The sequence below is a fragment of the Columba livia genome, chromosome 10 (genome assembly GCF_036013475.1).
Source record: "Columba livia isolate bColLiv1 breed racing homer chromosome 10, bColLiv1.pat.W.v2, whole genome shotgun sequence".
Taxonomy (NCBI): Eukaryota; Metazoa; Chordata; class Aves; order Columbiformes; family Columbidae; genus Columba; species Columba livia.
Window position 1 is genome coordinate 8,859,605 of NC_088611.1, and position 22,631 is coordinate 8,882,235.

The 22,631-nt window shown below is 35.8% G+C and overlaps 1 protein-coding gene across 9 annotated transcripts in view; it reads left to right on the top strand.

Annotated features, from left to right (window-relative positions):
• Positions 1-22,631, top strand: part of CACNA2D3 (calcium voltage-gated channel auxiliary subunit alpha2delta 3) — a 458,229-nt gene that overhangs the window by 191,116 nt on the left and 244,482 nt on the right. For all 9 annotated transcript variants that reach the window (XR_010475065.1, XR_010475064.1, XM_065075322.1 and 6 more), the window contains one exon: positions 10,240-10,402. Coding sequence is in view for 7 of the 9 variants with exons in the window: in XM_065075322.1 (XP_064931394.1) it covers positions 10,240-10,402 (163 nt within the window). In the remaining 2 variants the exon portion in view is untranslated. The remainder of the gene's footprint in view (positions 1-10,239; positions 10,403-22,631) is intronic.

Consider the following 22,631-nt stretch of genomic DNA (forward strand, 5'->3'; position numbering starts at 1 on the left):
TTTACCATAGACAGGAAGGGAGTAGGGGAATAGGCAATTAGGATGTTTAGAGAGAGTAACTAAAGAGAGCTGCAAAATGGTTTTAAATTTGTTTAGATGACTGAGGGGCCTCTGCGTGTGTGATCTTTCCTGCTGACTTGAGCGAAATGCATCAGAACATCCTGTACCCAGGCTGGACTCACCACTGTCCACTAGTGACTTCTCTAGTTCTCAGTGGACCCCTTCACATAAGGCCCTTTTGAAGGAATGTTTCTTGGATTCTTTAGAGTCTTTGGAAGATGATATCTCTCCCACCTCTTTAGCCTGCACTTCTAATGCTTGTAAACACAACTGGGAAGCAAGCTGGATTGTGGGGTGGATACTTCATAGAACTACCCCATCATCGAGATGGTTTCAAACTAGATTTTTTCCTTTGGTTGTCTTGATTTGCCTGATCGTATTTTCTAAAAGTGTTTATCTGTTTGAATTCAGAATAGATAAAAATGCTACATAAATTACAGGCAGAACAGGGAAAATGGTAACGTTTCTGAACTGTAACTCTGAAGTTATGTGCAGGAGTACAATAGCAACACGGTCTACAGGTTAGTAGGCACATTAGTAAATTTTTTCATGAGTATCCGAAACTTTTAATATAGTGAAGAAATAATTGTACAGACACTAGATAGTTTCACGATGTTGCTCTGACAAGTTCAGTTTATATAACATGTTCCTTTATTGCAACTGTTATATTTATTATTGTTAGCCTGTCCTTGCTTGATGTGTGAAATGGTTAGAAGTTGAAAACATAAAGAGAACATTTTTAAATTTCATTATTTTTACTCTTGGACTGTACCACTCACTTATTGCACAAATTCAGGAACTGAATAGCATGCAGGTGTTCATTTTACAGACATAGATATTTTGCAATAGTCAAGTTCTTAACTTGCCCCTCTTTCCATCCCTGCTGCCTCCCTCACTAGCCTGGCTCCCAGGCCAAATATCAGTGAGTATTTGAGGCAAATCTGACTCAGCTGGTTTATGCACATTCTGAGTTTCTATATCTAGGACTCATGCTTGTAGAATGAAATTAAGGAAAGACTTAGAGTATGACATGTAAAAGTATGTTCTTTGTATACTCCAGTATATTAGCGCATAACTACAGTTTGCAAAATATCGTCTTAAGTTTAGGATTTTTCTCTCTCCCCTCTTCCCTTTGTACGATAATTATTCTTATGACTATTTTTTTTCTTTGAGATTTTTTTAAATGCTTCAGATGCATATTATGAATAAAATAGATGCCCTTGTCCTTCCCCCCACCACCCTCCCAAGCTGGGTGACTCTGGAGACATGTGTTTCTTTTATTAAATTAAGTCTTCATTGTGGTCTTGTTATTTCAACTGTGGGCTTGGCTGACCAAATTGCTATATTGCATGAGAGAGTCATTAATCATTTGAAGAGGATTTGTATACATTCAGTTGCTTAACTCTCACTTTACTCCCAAATAAATTCTATAATGTTGCACGTGTTCTTTTGCTTTCCTTTGTGTAGTCAATAATATTTAACCTCCTGTGTGTGTGGTGGGTGGTTGGGAGTAACAAAACAAACCTTGGATTGCAGTGAGCACCATGAAATTTTGTTCTGTTCTAGTTCTTCAGTATTTAATTGTTTTGATTATCCCCTGTTGGTATGAAGAAAAAATATCTGGTAAAGTACATGTTTAATTCATCATTCAGAGCCACAGTTAGTGTTTAAATGTTATCGACTGCTGGATATGAACTGCCTGTTACTTTCTGTTTTATTAGGGATAGTTATTAACCCCCAACCCGGCAAAGTACTATATACAGGTTGTCTACTGTCCCTGAGCATTTCTTATTGAGAAGATAGGCCAGTGCTCACTGAGTACAGAGCAGCATTAATGCATGCCTGAAACTGTGAAGTCTCTGGGTTAGAGTTGTTTCTCGTGGGAGACAAAGAAGATGCAGAGCTTGAGAAATATTTTTTCTTCCTGCTTGGAAGTAGGAATGAGGCACTTAGGGCATATGATTGTAAAAAGGCACAAAGAAGTCAGATACTTTTCCACTGATAATTAGAAGCAGCCTTGAGGTTGTCATCAACCTGAATGTGTCAGATGAGCTGAACATGCATGGAACTGCACTGATTTCACTTTAAAACTTTTCAGCTTATCTATTTGTGAAGTGGTTTGCTTTTCTATTTCTATACCACATTTTAAACTGTATGGAGAGGTGTTGTTTTTTTTTTAATGCCATTAGTTGGTTACGTTATGGTAAGATGGAAAACTTTAGCAAATATTACTGCATTGATTTTGAAGAGATTCTGTAATTTTGCTATTTTCTTTTACAGGATATTATTTTACAGAATTATTTTGTAGAATTTGTTGATCCTGCTTGTTCACTAGCTTGATATGATCTACAGGGGTTTAAAGAGAAATGAAGGAGTCCTGTGGTTTTAGCTAGTAATGGAAATGGTATTAATTATAAGGCAAAGTCTTGCAGGTTTTATGCATGTATAAAGATATACAAACGATACAATTCATTTAAAAAGGTCAGCCCCATAAATCTGATTTTGGGAATATTTGAGTTAGTAGACTTCAGAGGGAAGAAATGCATTGATTGTTGGCTTGAGACAGACAAATCCTTTCAGAAACACTTTGAGGGTATAAACACAACAAACTTTAAATTACACTTGATGCACCTTTTAAATGTGACAAGTACCATCATAATGCTGTTCAAGTTTAAAATATGCCAAACCTTATGGCCAGTGGAAGTCAGTAGTTAACCTTGTAAAAATCACACATACTTGATTTTTGCTTTTGGTATTTTAAAACCAAGATGCTATTTGTGTTATACATCAAACTACATTTATATTTCTGTCTTTAAGACTCTAAAAGAGAAGAGTAGCTGAAAGTCTTCTCCAGTGTGTGTTTTTGCATCTTAACTGCTCCACAAAGCTGCAGCAATGTTGCAGTCCCTCCAGCCCAGGCATCCTGACAACCTGTCAGCATGTGTTTTGCTTTAGGTATTTTGCATCTGCATTTTGGTCATACCCATATCCACGGGACACTACTTTTAATCTGAAAAGCAAATGAGGCATAGTGAGAACTTTCACTGCTCTGAAAAGTATTAATTTATTACTGTGTAACATTGTATCTCAGTTTTCCTAGTCTGAAAAGGGCAGATCACCACTACTGTAGCAGGGAAGCAATGGCAAGCTTGACACAAATGTGTTCAAAAAATGTTTTAACATCCTCAAGAGTTCAGAAGTGCTTATTAATCTTCCCTTATTTTCTTTGCTCTTGCACAAAGCTTGTCCTTTTGGGGTGAAAAGTTTTAGGCTAATTGCTGCTTCTTCCAAAGTGTGGTATAAATAATACCCAACAGACCTCTCATGTTTGTTAGCGAGAAAAATGAGCCTCTTCTGTTAGTATATTTCTAAATTGGAAGCTTTAGGTGTTGAGTTCTCCACTGTGTCTGTCAGGAGGGAGCAGCAGCACAGGGTACGGGGCTCAGCGCGGGCTCAGCCTCGGCTGGGGTGCAGCCGGGAAGGGGCTGCCCCAGCCCCAGAAGTGTTCCCGTCGTGCTCACTCGCAGTATGTGCAGGCGATGATAAGCCTTCTCAAAGGGCCACACTGCTGTATTGGTAGGTTTTCCAGGTTGAGAATTTTTGTCTTTTTATAGTTTCACAGTATTAGAAGTGTCACGTCATTGCCTGGAACATGGGGTTTCTGGTATTTGTGGTAATTATGTGGTTTTGAAATGCTCAACCTGCACAAACGCACAGACTCTACCATTGCTGTATTCTGGTTATGAGATGATTCACTTAAGACATGAAATTATTGATTCAAGTTGCTCTAGAAATTTCTGTGGTTCCCTCCAGCTCTGTAGGAGCCTGATAACTGGCTCTGAACTTACTCCTTTGTGTAACTGCTACCTTGTTAACATCCATCCATCGGGAGAAGGGAGAAATTACGGTGCCACCGGAGTCAGGATTTGTTTTCCTCTTTAGCAGAAAGTATTCACTGGAGGTTTTTTTATGTGTATGAAAATGAACATATTGCACACTTTCATTTCAAGACCAGCAAAAACATTAGATCTCCAGTAAGGCTTGTGATACAGGTGTCTGAAATGTCAAACTGAAAGCCCCTTATGGACACCTTTTCTCTTTCCTTGTTGTTTTTACTAGTTTTTGTTCAGCCTTGTGACAAAGAAAAGAATCTGAGAGCTTTTGTATGTAAAAATAGATATTTTTGAATTTAGTTATCTGTAAAAGAAAATGAGGCTTCAGCTGAAACACGTGACCTGAAGTGACTCTCTTAGTGGATCATTTAAAATGAACCATCATAATTACTTACTACTTGCCACTTTCAGTGAATCAGTTAATCCTTGCAACACCTCTGAGACCTTGATGTGTTATCAATTTACATGCTGGGATAACTGATTTTATACTGTAATAAAGTATCATTTATTTATCCTGTTTTAAGACAATTTTAATAGGGTAATCATATTGGGAGGGAATGAATAGCCTGAGGAAAGGTCACCTTAATCTGGTTGTATAGAAAACAGCAGTGGTTTTTGTAAGGGTGCAAGTAACATTTCTGTGCTACTTCCATACTCAGAATGGTACTGATCACAACATTGCAGATCCCAGGTGCTTTCTGAGCCCTGCTGTTGAATAAAGACATGAAGAAAAGGGGCGGGGAAGTGTTGGAAGTTCCTGCAGAGGAGTAAGTAAGGACTTTGAGGGAATAATCAGAAGATTGTATCTCACAACAAGATGTGCCAGTTTTCTCAATTTTAAAAGCTTTTTGAAGTTCAGAGCAGTTTTTATTGAATTGAAGCAGTTTGTTTTTATGACCTTTTATACTTACTCACTAAACATCAGACTAAGCACTTGAATATGAGAGCTTTAATCACGTGCTTCAAAACATAAATTCTTCTCACTGGACAACTGTCAGAAGAGACTTTTTTGAGCCTTAAAGCCAATACGCATTCAGACATCTGCCTCTTTGTTAACACACGAATACCAGAGTGGAGGCTGTTGTCAATGTGTTTTGTAGTAGGAAAGCCTCCCTCAGAGTGGAAAACATTTTTCTTTTTTTAAAATATATTATGAAAATTTCTGCCCTCTTAGTGATGTGTCCTTCTTGTCAAAGTCTTGAGAAAAGAAACTTTTCCTTTTTTATTTTTAGTTTTTTTTTTATCTCACTGAAACTTCAACAAATATTCAAGTTATTGTGCCTTTCTATCTGTCTGTGCTATTTAATGCTGAATTTGTCCTTCATTTTCAATGTTATTTGCTACTTGTTCATTTTCTCTCTGATGCTCTAGTACTTTGATTTTCAATGGAAATGCCATCAACTTACTTTGATTTAGTGTCTTCCAGGGACCTCCAGCTTTGTCTTTAGATGAGTTGTATGGCGGCGGAAACACTGTGAAAATGGTTATCATGTAGTTAAAAATGATCAGTGTAGCCCCAATATTGCTGTAGTGCTGAACCTTTAGTGCAAATCATCCCCCCTTGTGTTCTTACATGTTCCTAGTCCTCATAGCTCTGTGAATGGGACTTCTTTAATGCTGTCCTGGTAAAAATAATTTTGATACTATGGGAAAAATATATCAAACTAAAATTTTAGCTTGCATTGTTTCATACCATTAAAACACATACTTCCTTTTAAAATAAGATGAAACCAATTGATGTGTTTACTCTTATGTGCCAAGTGCTCTGTAAGTTGCAAAGACAATATGCATCAGCATCTATGTTTCTTTTAAATTGCACAGTAAATATTTACATTTAAATAAAAATGCTGTTTACAATGTTAACAAATATTTGGTAAATTAAGCATCACAAGATCTTTGTTACCAATAAGATAAATGTAATGGAAGTAATGTCACTCATCTACTACAGTTTGTACAGTGCTGCAATTATGCGGCACATGTGCAGTGTTTTTCAGTATTATATCTAAATTACTGTCTTGTCTCAGCAAAGTATCCATTGTAATCAAGGTGCTTCTTTAGTTGAGGCATTTTACCCAAATAAGTGGCTAAACTGGAACAGATAGCTTCAGAGTTTCCTTCTTGCCTTGCAGATCAGCTCTCCTCTGCAACCTGCTCTTGTGGTTCACATTGCATGCCAAAAACCTTGCACTTCCCCACAATTTTTCTATGATACCTTTTGTATGAATTTTATCATCATTAACACGTCTGTGGCAGCCATCCTAAGAGATCGTACAGCACAGACTCTTATATTGTGGCTGAGACTTACGGTGTTTTAAAACAAATATTACCTTTGCTACTCAGCCTGAATGAATTTGTAAAACAAATTTGTGATCAGTCTCCTAACAGTCCCAGAAGTCTGTCTACTGTACTACCAGTATGCTAAAGCAGCCCAGGGTTCTGCAGACTATTAGCAATATGATTCTTTGGGATGTCTCAAATATAAATACAATCAGCTCCTTGCTGAGGAAGAATCACAGAATGGTTGTGGTTGAAAGGGACCTCTGGAGATCATCTAGTCATTCTGTTGAGCACAGTACTGCTGAGTTTCTACTGGCTTGCAGTGGGAAGGCTTTCTTCACAAGACTAAAATGCATTAGGGTCACATGAAAGCTGAGATTCCCATTTGCCTCGAACTTTTATGAAATTCCCCTAAGTCTTTATTATGATACAGTGGGGGCTTTCAAAATGGTTGATCAAACATTTGGAATTATGCAGATGCTGTTAAGGAATGTAGAAACAAACAAAGCCCAATATATTTACTTGACCAAATTTAAATGCACAAAGGCATACAAGTTCATGTTTAGATCTTGAGATGCTTATAATAGATTACATGAAGGAGATTTCCTTTGATTGTTTTTTCTCTAGTTCATTACTCACCGTGCAAGTCTGTATGTAAGGTCAGTGTAAACTCATCTGTTGGCCAAGTCACAGTAGAGCCTGACTGTGCTCCCAACCTGAATAATTATTTTGTTATTTATTACACTAATAACTTTTTGGCATGTTATAGTGTGCACACTAAGAATTCACCTAGTTAAGGTTACAGCAAAGATCGACCTTCATTGACAAGACTAAACTGAAGTGATTTTCTCTTGCAGCGTAGCAGGTAGAGTATTTGTGTTGTCAGCAAACCGGACGTTATCCTCTTTCCCTTGGGTATCATCTCGAAAGCAGTGTCAGAATTCCAGGTGGATTTACTTTCATATTTCTTTCTCCAATTTTTGTTTTTAATTTTCCTTCTATCACCTTTCAGCTGTCACAGTCAATAGTTTACTTGGAAGGAGAGTTCCCAAAAGAAGCCAATGTGTACCAGCTCTGCTTAAATGCTGATCTTTTTGAATATTTTTGAGCTGTATATATTACCTGATTTTTAATCCTTAGAACTTGGAGGAGTGACTTAAATATGTTATTTTTGCTTCTCACTGGCAAAATCCACCCAACAAACCAAACACCCTAAATCAAAAAGAAAGAAAAACCAGGAAAATATTAATTATCTGTAATACCATAATAACTATTTTATGCTACCATTTGCCTTAAAAAAACAAACAAACCAAACAAAAAAACCCACATAAATAATATTGTATATACATTTTTGGTATTAAAAAGAGAAAATACAAACTCAGACCAATAAATCAGTGAATACGAAATCAAGGAAAGAAACAATCAGTCCTAAATACACTTAATTGTGAAATCAGTTGTTTCGTTGATATAGAATATAGCCAATTTTAATACGTGGCTCACCTTGCTACTTACAGAACATGATGAAGGAGGATGTCTACTAATTAACTCCTTTGAAAAACAAAATAGCTCACTGTATGAAAGGAAATAATGTTCTTTTAGAGGTGATTGCCATATATATATTCTGACATTTTTGTTTGAGTTTTGTCCATTTTTCCTACCATTTCCAGAGTATTTTAAAACCCATAGGCAAGGTAGACTTACATCCCTGAAATCACTAAGCCTGTCTGTGAATTATTGTAGAAATTGTTCCATGATCAATAACTTAAATTCAATTAAAGGGAAACACTATATTCCTATGTATCTTACTACAGAATCATTTATCCCCAAATGTATTTGGTGCATACTGAAATGTAACTTTTGCTTAAAGTGTAATATGTAAATAAAACTTTTGTGTTAAAATTTGGAGTTTGTATGTGAATGCTTTCAATGGTGGTGTTAACAAGAAAACAAAAACCAAAACCTTTTTGATGTCTCTGTGACAATACTGATGAGACCTGCAAAGCCAAGAAGTGTCATGAAAGCAACATGATGGCTTGTCTGGAGCTTCAGATGGATGAGATGTCATGCTCAACAGTTTAAAAAAAAAAACAACAAAACAACACAAAAAAAAAAAACCAAAACAAACAAACAAACAAACAAACAAACAACAAAAAAAAAAAAAAACCAAAAAAACAGAACTGTGTCTTTAAGTACAAGAAAACAAGTGATTTGGAAACAAGATGAGACAATAATCTTCACCCTGCTGGAACTTAGCTGTCCAGGGGGCACGAAGAGAAAGGTGGTTGGCAGGAAAGGGGCATGAAATATGTGATGCTATGTATCACTGTACTCTCAGGGTTGGAATGTCAGCCTTTCTTACCAACTTAGATACTATCATGGAAAAGTTACACATCTTACTTCTTCCTTGCTTGGAGTTGGAGTGGGATTGCATTTTACAACAGTCATTAGTGTATGGCTTAATGTTGGAAGGAATATTGTTTCTCACTAAGATGGGAAATACGAGTTGGGCTTTAAGTCTTCTGTCAACTGTCTCTGGCTTTTGCAGAAATGGTGAACTGAAATAACTGCTGTCACATGTGGGCGGCAGGCACGCCATGCAGTTAATGGTTCGTGATAAACCTGGATAGTAAGCAGGGACAGAAAAGGTTTTTCCCAAATAGAATCAGAACTGATGTTTCTTGGAAATGATCACGTTTCTTTATCCTTTTGGTTTTGATATGAGAAGAATCAAATCTGTAACAGTGCCATCCCCCAAATGGGTGTTGGATAATTCTAATAACATTTGGAATTAATTAGTTAATGAAAATACAGCTTTAGACAAATTATATATCTACTTTTTTAATTTTATTTTTTTGTCTGTAGCTCCTGGAGAATAAAAAAAAAATCAAAACCAAACCAAAACACCAGACCAAAAGACTACTGTGCTTTTCTTTTTTCAGTGCTTGTAAAAAGCCTTTTAAGTTTTTGTACTTGCTGGTCTGTTTTAGCTTTGTAAATGGTATAATATGTTTATCCTTTTACAGATTGTATAGATATTTATGATCTATGAATGCATAGATTTATGTCTAAATATTTATATTGATTTACTCTCAAGTGGATAGTTAGGGCAGAGACTTGGATTTAAATTAATGAAATTCTTCAAGCACACTAAACTTTGGTCTCTTTCAATTAAGAAACGCATCACAAATTTCCCAAGGGTTGAGGTTATTTAAGAGGTTAAAAAGTAGCCTTCGTTGCTTGTTGTCTTCAAAGCTTGATAGAATTTCTGGTTAAACTAGGTCATAAAGAAATCAGTATTTTTATCTAAATTACTTTTGCTTATCTAGTTATAGTTCTGTAAAAAATAGGCCAAATACTTCTCGGGAATCTGTAACAGACAGACAATTTCTTGTTCAAAATAAGTCACTGCTAAGTTTATGTGTCCATATTAAAGTATGCATAATTTTACAAACCTACTATGACATACCTGTGTAAAATTCAGCATAAAGCAAATAGTTTTCTCTAAGAGATGTCAGACGGTACATATTGGGTAAACAACACCAGCTTTAGTTAATATTCCTGTGAAGTAAAACCACTTTTATTTTGTCAAGGCCAAAGTCCAGCACTGATACCACTGCTTGAACTGATGGAAATAAGCTAAACAGAGACATCATCACTAATAATTATCCAGGGAATTATTTAAATGTAGAAGGCTTTGTATTAAAAATAGTACATACATTCTTTATGTTCAGAATGTTTGTTGAACTGCCCTTGACATTTTCAGGGCAGCCAGAGATCTGAGGTAACATTGGATTTTCTTGAAATATATTGATAAATCTGGTTTCAGAAATGTACCTGCACTAGGAGTATAGAGGGAACATGAGAGATGATAAAGGTGCCTTGTTCTTCTCTTCTACTTGGAGATACATGTAAACATTAATCAATGGATTGATAGATACACAGAAATATTCAAACTCCATTTTTATGCTGAATGTAAATTCTGAATACTGAATGTGGGTTTCTGTTGCAGTATGAATACTTCAATGCTGTGCTCATAAATGAACGAGATGAAGAAGGAAACTATCTGGAGCTGGGGAAGGAGTTCATTCTAGTGCCAAATGACCACTTCAATAACTTGCCTGTGAACATCAGTCTGAGTGATGTCCAAGTACCAACCAATATGTATAACAAGGGTAAGAAAAGAGCTGCTTTATTTCATCGTTGCGCTGGCCAAACATAAATTAGGAACTTCCATGATTTTAAAATGGAGATGTTGGTTAACTACCTGTTATGTGTGTGTTTTCCAGTTTGCAATTAGACTGATATTTAAGTGGAAGAATGTTGTGAAAATATGACAGTTTTGTAATACCTTTTGTTCTATGGCAATTTAGCAATATGCAATATGGTCAATGATTTGCCTATTAAACTTGCATGAATTCTGCCATAGAATACATAGATTATGGCAGAATATATTTATTTTTATGAATTATTTTCTGGACTCTCCAATTCAGTTGAACAGATCTCACATCATCACAAGTTGCAGTCTATTTTTTCTGAGAGCTAGAAGTGAAAGATACAGGGGAGATGGGAGGGGAATATTTTACTAGATTTATGCTCTGAAGCTTCTGGGAATAATTCTAGCTGTATATGACTGTATACGCGAATGCTGAGAGTTTTCGGATGATATTTAGGAGGAATGAACTACATGAAAATTTCTACTCTCCTGGCTATTTGTCATAGGTGCTGGATAGCATATAGAATTAACAAAATAGCTACATTAGATGTTAGGAGTGATGGACTTATGTCTAAAAATGTGGAATGCAAACTGAACTCAGATGCATGCTTACTAATTTTCCTTTTGCCAGTTCCCTCTGATTAGACAGCAGAATTTTGCAATTTTACTGTGATTATGCAGCACCCATCTCTTTATTTTTCTCAAGCCAGTAATAAAAGAAAAATAAGAAAGCACCAAAGTTTCTGAACAATGTCTACAATGTGGTTGTCCTTGGTCTGTAGAGAGCTGTCTAATTTCATCATCTGGTTCTTCTTCCCTGTTTTAACTATACTAAAAGACAGCTAAAAATACATTGAATGCTTTCTTCATAATACATTCCAGGCTGGCAATTGTGGTAATTCATGCAAGGATATTGTGTAATCACAAATGGAAGGAGAATTCATTTGGATAGGTTGGGCTGGTAAGAGAAGCAATTAATATGACAGCTTCTCATCAAGGTTATGATTCAGACTTGTGAATCTTGAGAAGCCAAAAATTGTGCAGTTGCGCCTTAAATTAGGGTTTACAAAATAGCAAAACTTCCTAGACAGTATTTGAACAATTGTGAAATGATTAATATGTTCTATTTTGAAAATATTTGGAAAGTGCTTGAAACTTCTAAAGCTACCAAACAATTTTTTTTTTTTGTGTGCAAGTGCTAATATTTATGTAACAGAGCCTGTCTGTAAAATAGTCCATTCCAGAATTGTTAAGGAGGGGGAAAAAAACCCCAGTATGGTTGCAAAGAGGTCAGGCAATGATGCTTTTCTGGAAAAGGCAAACTAACCTGAGTAGTTAGTGAGAGCAGTAAAACTAAAGGACCTTCAGTTACATGATATGTAGTACTACAATGCATAGAATATATTTTTGTATGCTGATTAATTACAGTTAAAGACCCAAGTAAAAGGGCTTGTGGCATCTTATTCTGGCCACTAATGCAGGGTCTGCCCATAGGAACGGGGAAGACAGAGCTCTGGGATTATTCCTGTTTTCATTTTGTCTAATTCAAACCAGCCAAAATCATCACTTTATGCAGCTGGAGAAAAACATTTTTTTTATCATTTAAATGTATTCCAACTGCTGAAATCTGTTTTCTTGCTGACATTTTCCTTACACATGGACATGATAGTCTCAGCTTGGAGACTGACAGTGTCTGGAAATGTTATTCTTGCCAAGAAGAGGCCTGTACACTTATATTTTTTTGTTGCCCGTTTCTTCAGTTGTGTAATGTGGAGGGGTGATAACAAGTTAATTAAATCCCAGCCTAAGGGTACAGGCAGTAGATACTGATAGGTTTACAAGCAAGTGTCTGCACAACACCATTTCTCTAGAAAATGCCTGTTGTTCATTTTCAGGTTGTTTTATTTTATAGAATTACTAGGCAAAACCAGAGCCTAGACTCACAGTTGAAAACAGGCAAGTATGATCATGCAATATTCAAACACAGGGCTCTCAAGTCAGTATTAAAAAATTCATTTTATATTAATTAGCTAATTGCAAGGTTTTTTCTTCATTTTGGGTTTTTAGTTGCAGAAATATTGCTAATATGCAGTAGATTCAGACGGGAGTCAGAGGAACTCATCAAAGGGTTGAAAAACGCCTACAGAGCTCAGTCTGCTTAGCTTATTCAAGAGATGATTAAAGGATTAATTAGTTGATTAACTAGTTAATTACTAAACCTGGCACTGTAATCTAGTTACCAAAGATTTAAAAAGATCCAATGGCTGAAATTGGGTTCCACTATTTTGTGAATTGCACAGTTAAGGCATGATTGGCTTGTTTGTGGTGTGTGGGTTTGTGTGTGTTGTGGGTTTTTTAAAAATTATTTTAATGAAGATGTTGTCTTGCCTATTACAGGTGTCATTGCATGTCAGTTCCCCCAAGCCCTTAATCAAGACAAGATTATTTTTCTTTGTTTTTGAAATAACACATAGCCTGAATTAGTTTATGGAAAAACTTTGGCCTGGTCAGTTTGCATGGTCATAGTCAATCAATAAGAGTGAATATTCACAGCCCCTAACTAGGCTTTAAATGAGATTGGCTTCAAAATCATGGGACGTAAATACATTGCTACTCTTTACATATCTTCTGGCTCCTTCAGCCTCTGCATAGGAAAGCTTAAAAATATTGATGGTAACAACAGGACTAAATGACTTCCGTTCTAAGGAAAACATCAAGTTCAGAATCTGAAAATAAAAAGCAAAAGCCAATTTCATGACATTTATGATAAAATCAAGAAAGCTGAAATACCATCAATATAAAAACTGTGATATTAAAATTTAACATGGAACATTTTGAGAAGGAAAACAAGTGCCAAAGAAGAAGGCTGCCAACATAATTTGTAAGCACATGTGCACCTCTAGTGTCATCTTTGATTACAGATTGCATATTCCTACTATAAATGCAGAAGGAAAAATAAAGTAGTGAATTTAATAGAGAGCCACAGTTTTGCATTTACAGTACTCTTGATCATCGTTGTAAAATATAAAGAGCTGGTCTGGCTATTGATGTGCTCTTATACTTTTCATTCCCTTTTCTGCATGCCCCTGTCCTTTGGTTTCTCTGTATCTTACAGTGCACATCAATTAATGTTAAAAACAGAAAAGTTCCTGATCATTGGAATATAAAGCCTACAGGGCACAGAAAACACTATTTGGGCAATCCTATAATGTTCGTATACTGAAGGAACACAGGGGAAAAAAAAAGTGGGATCCTTGTACTTTACTGATAAGTGTGCTTTCTAGGCTGTTTCCCAGCAAGGCTGGCAGTCTGTTTAAACTGCAGAACTCTGATGGAATTGGGCGCCTTCATTTTTCCTGAAAATGACTGCTTACGATAATGTTTTGCTTTTGAAGTATTTAAGCACACATCAGGATTCTAAATCTGCCAGTGCATTCTCTTACTTCTCTTTTAGCACAAAGTGTATTTACTGCCTGTAGCCATAGGATTTGCAAGGCAGTATCCTTTTAAACAATTAATAAATAATCAAGATTAAGAAGTTCTGTGGTAACTGTCTTAGCAAGCAATAGTTCTTTCTTCCATCCACAAACTTGGTAACTGGCAATTATCAGCTGTGTACAGATTTCTGACAGAAGTAAGAAAAAGGATTCTTAGTGACTTAATCATAAGTGTGTATTCATAGATGAAAAAGGAAGGGAGGAAGAAAGTTACTTTTGTCATATTAAAAGGAAAGTTTAGTTTTGGAAAGTATAGAATCAATTTGAGTCCAGTTTGGACAATACAGTACCAAGGCAGAAGTTCAGGTATGGGAATAAATGTGCACAAGACACTGTCTAATTCAGCTGCTTTTATTTTTTTTTTTTTTTAAATGAAGTTTATTTACATGGTTCATATATCAGCATCTAAGTGAGTTTTCATATATCTTGTTTTTTTTTTTTTTTTTTTTTTTTTTTTAATCTCCTATTATTTTAGAATGTAACTGATTAGGGACATGTTACTGTCTCAGTCATATCTTGCATATCTACTTCCATAGGTACACCTTACAAAGAAACTCAGACATGCCTTTCTACATATCAATTGGTATATTTTAAATAGCTGTTGTTGGAGAGATGGATAACAATGAAAAATTACTAATGATTTAAAGTTTACATAGCTTTAATGTTTGTTTTATTACTTTCTGAGATGCTAGTAGTATGTTTAGAAGAGCCCAGGAATGTGACGTAGTCATTAAAAAGTAGGCAGGTGGAATGTGGGCTAGGCTTTCTGGCAATTGTCCATGGAGAACGTGGTTTATTGCCACTGGGAAAAAGCAGGATTCCATAATGGAGATGATAAAAGAAGGCTTCAGAACACTCAAGTCTGATCTTACAGATATTGAAAGCATATAAAAGAAAAGTAGAGTTGCATTTTAGCTTTTGTTAGTGTGAGAAATCTTAACTTCTTAAAATCCCGCATTCTTTATCCAAACTATGTGTCTTGGTGACATACACTCAGGCAGTTATAACATATGGGACCTGTTGGAAAGTGAAGTATAGCATAGTACAGTGGCAGAAGTAGCACACATCAGGATCTCATCTGCTTGTGTTAGCGTTGCATAAAATCTAGAAAATTCAAGAGGATGTTGTTAAAATATATTATCTCAATATCAAAGGAAAACAACTTCCATTCTTGAGATTTTTGCAGTCAGTCTTTGATTATATGATAAGGTAAACTTTACAGTTGCAGTTTGTAGAAAGGGGAAAAGCCCAGGTTCTCTTTTCAATAATTCAGATATTTCTAGGTCCGAGCACTTTTCCTTGCCTTTCATACTATATTCCTATTGTAACTTTGCTTTTCCTCTAGGTCCTCAGAATTATGGGCTTTTGTATTTTGCAAATTTTAGTCTCTCTTCTTGTGTTCTTAGTAATTAAAAAGAGTTAGACTAATTCACTAACTAACATAATTGACTAACTAATTTAACTGTCACTAAATTGTTCTTTATCAAGTACAACTGCAAACTGGAGGGTTGGACTCCTTGAAGTGAATGACATTATTGATGTAAAATCACTATTAGACTGCAGTTTCCTCTTCCAACCTGAGGAATGCAAACAGGCAGCTACTTAAATGCATCACAGCAGGTATCTGGAAAACTTTTAAATCATTTTTTGAGGAATTACTCCAGTGTTTCTTGAATGATTCTGGGACTTAAACTTGCAGATCATTTCTAGAATAACTGTAAAGTATAAGAATTTGTAGTGATTTATAAGGACAGTTGATGCATTATACGTTTTCTCAAAAAACATCAAGACTTTTGTTTAACTACCTTTTGTTGTTACCAAATACTTGGATTTTAAGATGTTCAGTTTCTACAGCCTCTGGTTGGGAATTAAGGGTAGACAGTAAAATTCTCAGGTACATACCTCTGTCATTTGTTTGCCTTGAATAATTTGTTTTTTTACATGAGTAAACAATACCTCACTTAGACCTCTAGATACAAATGAATACAACAAAAAAGGGAGTGCTGCCAGCCTTCTACAGCAGAAACAATAACACACCTAAATGGGTTCTAATCTGTCTTTGCTGAATCTCTGTCTAGTGTAAATGTGCTCAGTGCAATAATTTCTTTGCTGTAAGAAATTTAGATCTAATGAGAGACTTCTGTGCCTGAGAGCTTTTTCAAGTATAAAAATATTTCTTTCTAAAAATATGTCTCATAACATCTTCCCTGTAGTTCTGCTTCCAGATTTGGTCTGGACTAAAATATTATACACACAAAGTAAACCATTCTAAATGTTCTTAAAAAAATAAAAATGCCTTTTAGAATGTAGTCAGTTTTACTTTCCTAGTTGGATATCTGCTGCCTCCATTTCTTTTCTTTGTCTTCCCAAGACAACACAAAGAATGAATGTGGTTACTCATGCCTAGTTTTGTAGTAACTCTTAGGTGAACTTGCATGGCTTTATCCTTGTACCAATTATTTTACTTGTTCTCATTTAGGCCTACACTAACACTTTAACAACTGCACATCGTTTTCCTTTTCTCATTACATTTTTTTCCTGCTTACCAAAACTTTTCTCCTATTTTCTATCCTGAACTTTTATCTCCATTTTCTGTATGAGCTAGTTCTTTCTTGATCTTCTTTGTGCTTTTGATTATGTCAAGGCTTTCTGTACCTTTTCTTTGGAGGTGAATTACCTATAAAGAAGTTGTGTAGTGTCTCAAGAGGCTCAACTGGGTATACGTTGTCAGCTGCAGGTTATTGGGGGATAAGAAATTACTGTCTTCTGCCTCTTGTGCTTTCTGGCTATTACTGTCCCATTCAAACCAGTTGTCATAAGCTGTTGTGGGAGAGAGAGAGAAGAAAAATAATTTCTCTTGGCAGTAGAAAGGGAGTAGGCTTACATAAGTTGATTTAAACTGAGAGTTTTTCCCTTCGTTTTTTCTAGTTTACTATATGCATATATATATATATATATATATATATATAAAATTCTGGTTTACTTGCTAAGTTTTATAATGGAGGCATATTTCCTAAGGCATAAACCTTCATCCTATTAGCACAGCTGACAGTGGAATTAAATGCATTCTGCAGCTTTGCAAGACTTAGTTATCCATTGAGTTTTTCGTATTTTTTGAAAGTCATTGAGCAAAGAGTCCAAACTTACTACCAGATAAACAATAGATTTTCAAATTCTAAATGCTCTTAGTTACTTTAAATGTATTTTTGTTTTCATCACTAGTGATTGTCGGAGAAAAAGATATACAGGCACATTTATGCTATGTGGTGAGTTGTGCAGTTTGTTCTTATCCCAAGGGATATTGACACGTATGTGTGATTCACTGGAGTATTGCATGGAACTGTTATGGATGCAAAACAGTCTTGTGACCATGGTTCTGCAGCTAAGTTGTCAAGTCCTAGATTAGAAGAATTTTAATTTATTAAGGTGCAGCACAAGGTTAATGTCTCTGTTTTGCTTCCCATCTAGATTGTAGCTCTGCACTGTCTTCTACTTGTGCAGCATGTGATGTATAGCTTTTGAGAGACATGATAGTTTCGCACACCAGTATTTTAGTGCTTGCTTATTTCCTCATCGTTTATTTCCAGTGGGATTCCACTGTATAGCCCGAGGCACAGTTTCTCACTTTAAACTCTGTGACTATTGAAGAGTTTTAGACCTGGCTCCTCAGCACAACACCAAGTGCCTGCCACCTCCCCACAAACTGTTATGTTCCATTGATTTTTAACGGTTTGAAACTTTAATGCTTGCTGAATTACTGTGCTCTGTGTGGGGAGAGTGAAGCCCATGCTTCAGAGTTCTGTGGAACTGACATCTACATCTTTTGCTTGGGCTTTTTGCGCTTTACTCCTAGTAAATCCTGGGGCAAATATCACATGAACACTTAAATGTCAGTCATTGTAAGTGCACACAAGCAGAAGCACCATGCTGGTCCAAATGAATAGACTTGCTCTGAACAGACGCAGTTTTGGAAATTTTTCTTCCTGCTTCTATTTACAATGATGTCTGTTCAAATTAGTTTAGACATGGAAATGTCTGCTCGTAGCTTGGAAGAATTTTTAGACTCTGTGAAAAGAATTGATTACTGTCTTTGAAGTGCCCAAGGTGAAATGTTGAGTGGTACGTGGAAGAACAGGATATGGTGGGTAATGCACAAAAAGAGGATATTAACATGAGTACATACATTAAAGGCTACGATAAGAACTATCTTCCATAAATGGCTTTCTGATTCAGGAAGGCACTTTGAAGCACTGTCCTACTTTCCTACTTGTTGCTCAAGCTGAACTAAAATAGAAGTGTCTGGGCATGTGCAGATAGTTATTCAAATGTGTTTTTCTTTTTTTAGAAACTTGGTATCAATATGTGCCCTGTCTAAGGGGTGATGGACTCTGTTTCGGGGAGGAAGTATGCTCTGTACAGGGAGAAGAAAATATCTTAGAATCAGTTACAGTTTTTAATAATGATATGTCAAAACAAAGCATAAAATGCCCTCAGAAGTGTTGGGTCTAGAAAGTTATTCTTCATCTTTCATTTATAATGGAGAATGGGGCTTATAGTATTGAACCATTTTTCCACTTTTTCCTTATATGAGTATGTTCTAAATTAAGGAAATTACATGAACTTTCAGTGTAGTGTTTACACTGTTTTCTTTTTAACGTTGGCATTATCTATACGGAATGCATTTCTCTTAGCATTTTCTTACAATTTTATCTGACATTTCATTTCTGTCTACCAGTATAGAAGACTGAATTTTCCCGTCCTTTGTTATATCAAGCAAGTTATATTTCATAGTACTATGACATAATTTGGAAATATATTTTGAGGTCACAGTCATGTTTTTGTGAATTTTGTAACTGACCAAGTCTTCATTCCCTGCTATACTGTATTTGAGAGGGGAGCATGTGAGCAACATGGTCTAAATCAAATAATCATAATGGACTTTTTAAAATCTCTCCTTAATAACAGTTCCCTCTTTTCTACTCCTGACATTAGACTGTGATATATGCATCCTGATAGTTGCCATTTTGGTACTAGGAAGGATTTTTTCTCATTATCAGATTGGCTTGTCTTTGGCAAAAAAACTATCAGCAGCCCAGAGAGTGGTTAGCATATAAAATCTCTGCTATCAGAAATTGGCAGGTGCCCTAGTAAATTACTTCTAAATTTTTACATCATCAGGCCTTGTCCTCTGTTAAATTAGGAAATATAGGGATGTTATACAGAAGATCTTTTTTTAAGGGAGCTGGCAAATAGCATGAGCATGGGCAGGTGAAACATTAATTTATCCAAATCATTTTTGTTTGAGGTGTTAAAAGAAGAAAAAAAATGACATTGGATTGCAGATTGTCAGATATCTATATGGATGTATTTATATAATGAAGTGCAAGATGTTTCTGTGTCTACTGACACAGCAAAAGAACCACAATAGAAAATAAAATTTGATGATCAGTGTTCTACAGTCCAAGAGTTAATCTGCTGCTTCAAAAAAATAAAAGCAATAATATACATTTGAACTTAGAGAAGTCTGACTGTCTTCTGTTCTTTCGATCCTTACACTGTAGTATAGCTGCTATTCTGATGTTTTTGAAGTACAGGAAGGGATTTTATCAGTGCTTTCCATAACTGCAGAGTTTTTCTGTGGTGGATGCTGAAGTCCATGAATATTTTCAAGCGTTTCTGTCAACAGGAGATATGGTTTATGTCAACTCAACTAACAAACATAAGGCACACAATCTGTTGCTCAGAGTCTCAAGCTGTCATCATGTTTCTTAAAAAATGGTCCATGAATGTAAAATACAATTAAATGTTCAATAATATGTAAAAAGTTAAAGAATTCTTCACTAATAGTACTCTAAATTCATTTTTCCTTAAAGTAATACCACACTGAGACTAATTCCATGCCATTGGATTTGAATATGTTCAAGTATTAGCAACTGTTTTGACTCTGTAACAGTAATCCCCCTGAGTAAATATGAATTGATAAAAGACATTATTAAAAAGTATTTTACAATTCTTGAAGTATATTTGGACTTCATTCATTTCAGAGACAAGATGGCTGTAAATATTCAGTATTTTCCTATGGATTTAAATTCAATTTTTATTATTCCTTTCATTATTTTCACATTTCAATTGTTTTCCATGTGGAGAGACTGTTTTTAGCGTTCTTCAATGAGTTAGTATATTTGATTTGATTTTTTTTTTTTTTTTTTTTTTTTTTACAAGCTTACAATACCCTTCTGCAGGAGCAGGCTTTATCTATTTCTCTTATAGCTTTGGTCATGACATGATTATTTGTAGCACATGTGTACTGTCTTTTGTGACTTTCTGTCTCTATTGTCACCTATCATTTACTGGCATTTGAAAGTATAGCTTCTTATCAAGTGACTTAATCTTTTGTTTAAAAGCTTTGTGGTAGTGGTAGTATTATTATTATTACTACTACTACTAGAGAAAGCTGCCAATTGATTATTTGTGTGCTCTTATGTTACTTTCTGGGCTTGAGGTCATAGGAGCATAGAATAATTTGGGTTGGAAAGGACATTCAAAGCTCACCTAGTTGAGCCCCCTTGCCATGAGCAGGGACATCTTCACTCACATCAGGTTGCTCAGAGCCCCGTCCAGCCTGGCCTGGGATGTCTCCAGGGATGGGGCATCCACCAGCTCTCTGGGCAACCTGGGCCAGGGTTTCATCACCCTCAGCGAAAAAATATCTTCCTTATATCTTGTCTAAATCTCTCAACCTTTAGTTTAAAACCGTTACCCCTTGTCCTATCTCAAGACGTTTTCTTCCTTTTCTTGCAGTTGTTCCCTTTTTTCCTTCCATCCATCACTAATACTTTAAGAAACAATTTACAAATAGTGTGAATGCAATACAGCTTTGAATAATTCAGAACTCATTGTCTTTAGTAACAAAAGCATCAGGTCTAGTCTGTGCTTTTCTGCCTACCACGTTTACTTCTTGAATGCTGGAAATATTTCAAAAGTAAATAATAGACTTCACAAATTAAGTTTTGCTTGGACAATTTAGAGACTGGTAAAGAATATCACCTGTGTCAAATGGCATTTCCATTGCATGGTTTTTCACTGTATGTTAAAAGATGAGTTTATGCACTACAAGTCAATAAATGCAGACCCTAATCAAAAGTTTTGCTTGCACAAGAAAAAAAATCTGCATGTAATAGAGCCTTCTCTAAAAGATATTGAAATGTGATGAACCACAACCATTTTTTGATTAAGTGAGGTTTTTTTCAATTTGGTAGTTAAAAAGAGCTATGAATATCATTCAGTCATACTTTCCTATCAGTGCCTTCCAAGTGACTGTCAAAATTGAGATTACCCATTTTCTAGAATATTAGAACCAAAAAAATTCATTTCTGAAGTGGTGCAGAAAGATCATAATCTGCAACTAGCAGATATGTAAAACCCTTTTCCTGCAAGGTGTGAAATTAAGAAATAAAATCTTGTCTGTCAGTGTTGCATAAGATTTTATGGACTATGCTTCTGAAAATTCAACATCCTGGAGTTGTTATTTAAATAGTCACGGCCACATATTGTCCTGGGCCACTATATTTACGTTTTGAAATCCTTCCCCTGAATTGTTTGTCTTCACATTTAAGATCTCTAGGACAGTGTTTGTACTGTTGTCTTATTTTGGTCATTGTTTAATTTAAAAGGAACTTTCTTAGTCTAACTGATTTAGGCAAGGTTGCAGAGAATTTCCTATCTTCCATAATACTTTGTTTTAACTCTTACTGTCTATTGCACAAAGATGCACAGACTTCTCCACTTGTTCCATCTGGTTTTGCTCAAATTCTGCCTCAGATCTGATTCCCAGAGTCTGCTCAGGCTGTTGCTTTGCTCCTGCAAAGGGCTTTAGTTCCACAGATTATTTTTTTTCTCTTTTTTTCAGTTCTCTGTCTTCAACAGCAGCCTTTTAGAAATGTTGGCATCATCACGCAAGATGTGTACTGTGCTTTATCTTTCTTGTATCCTAGTCTGTCTGTCTCTGGCTGTGGATCTAATCTGTATGTTTCTAATACATCCACATCACCGTGGCAACTAGATGTTAGATACAGGCTAAGCAGTAACATTAAGTTTTATCTTCTAAAAAGCTCTACTGTCTACCATTCCTTATTCAGCTGCTGTTGCTTAGTTACTTGGAGTTGGGCTTCACCTTTTGACAAATGTCAGCCAGTGAAGGTTTGTTAATGTGCACGATCTCAGGTATGACATTAAGTGGCTTTTTGACTTGAGACACCTCTGTTAGGCCTGGTACCTCCCCAGTGTCCTTGTTGTTTCCATGGCAAGAAAGTGACAATAATCTATCATTGGCCTATAATGGTAGAATTCTACTCTATCTCGTCTTTAATCTTTCATTTTTCTTTCTAATTGTCCGTTATGAGTATTGACTTCTCTGATGACTGATTAGAAGCTGTGGAGCCACCATTTCAGCTCCCATTGTGAAGGGCTGGAAGCAACAGCTGTTTAATACTGTTAGTTCCTGTTCACTTGGGCCTGGGTACTAGGTAACCCATGTAAGCAATGTGTAAAGGTACATCCACAGCACACACCAGAGCTCAACTGAGAGCATGAAAAGGCTACTGCAGAATGTAGAGTTGCAGATAATGAATCTTGTTATAAGTGTCCTCATTAGCTCATGTTTGGTGCTGTGCTAGTTCAGCTCTGTGACTT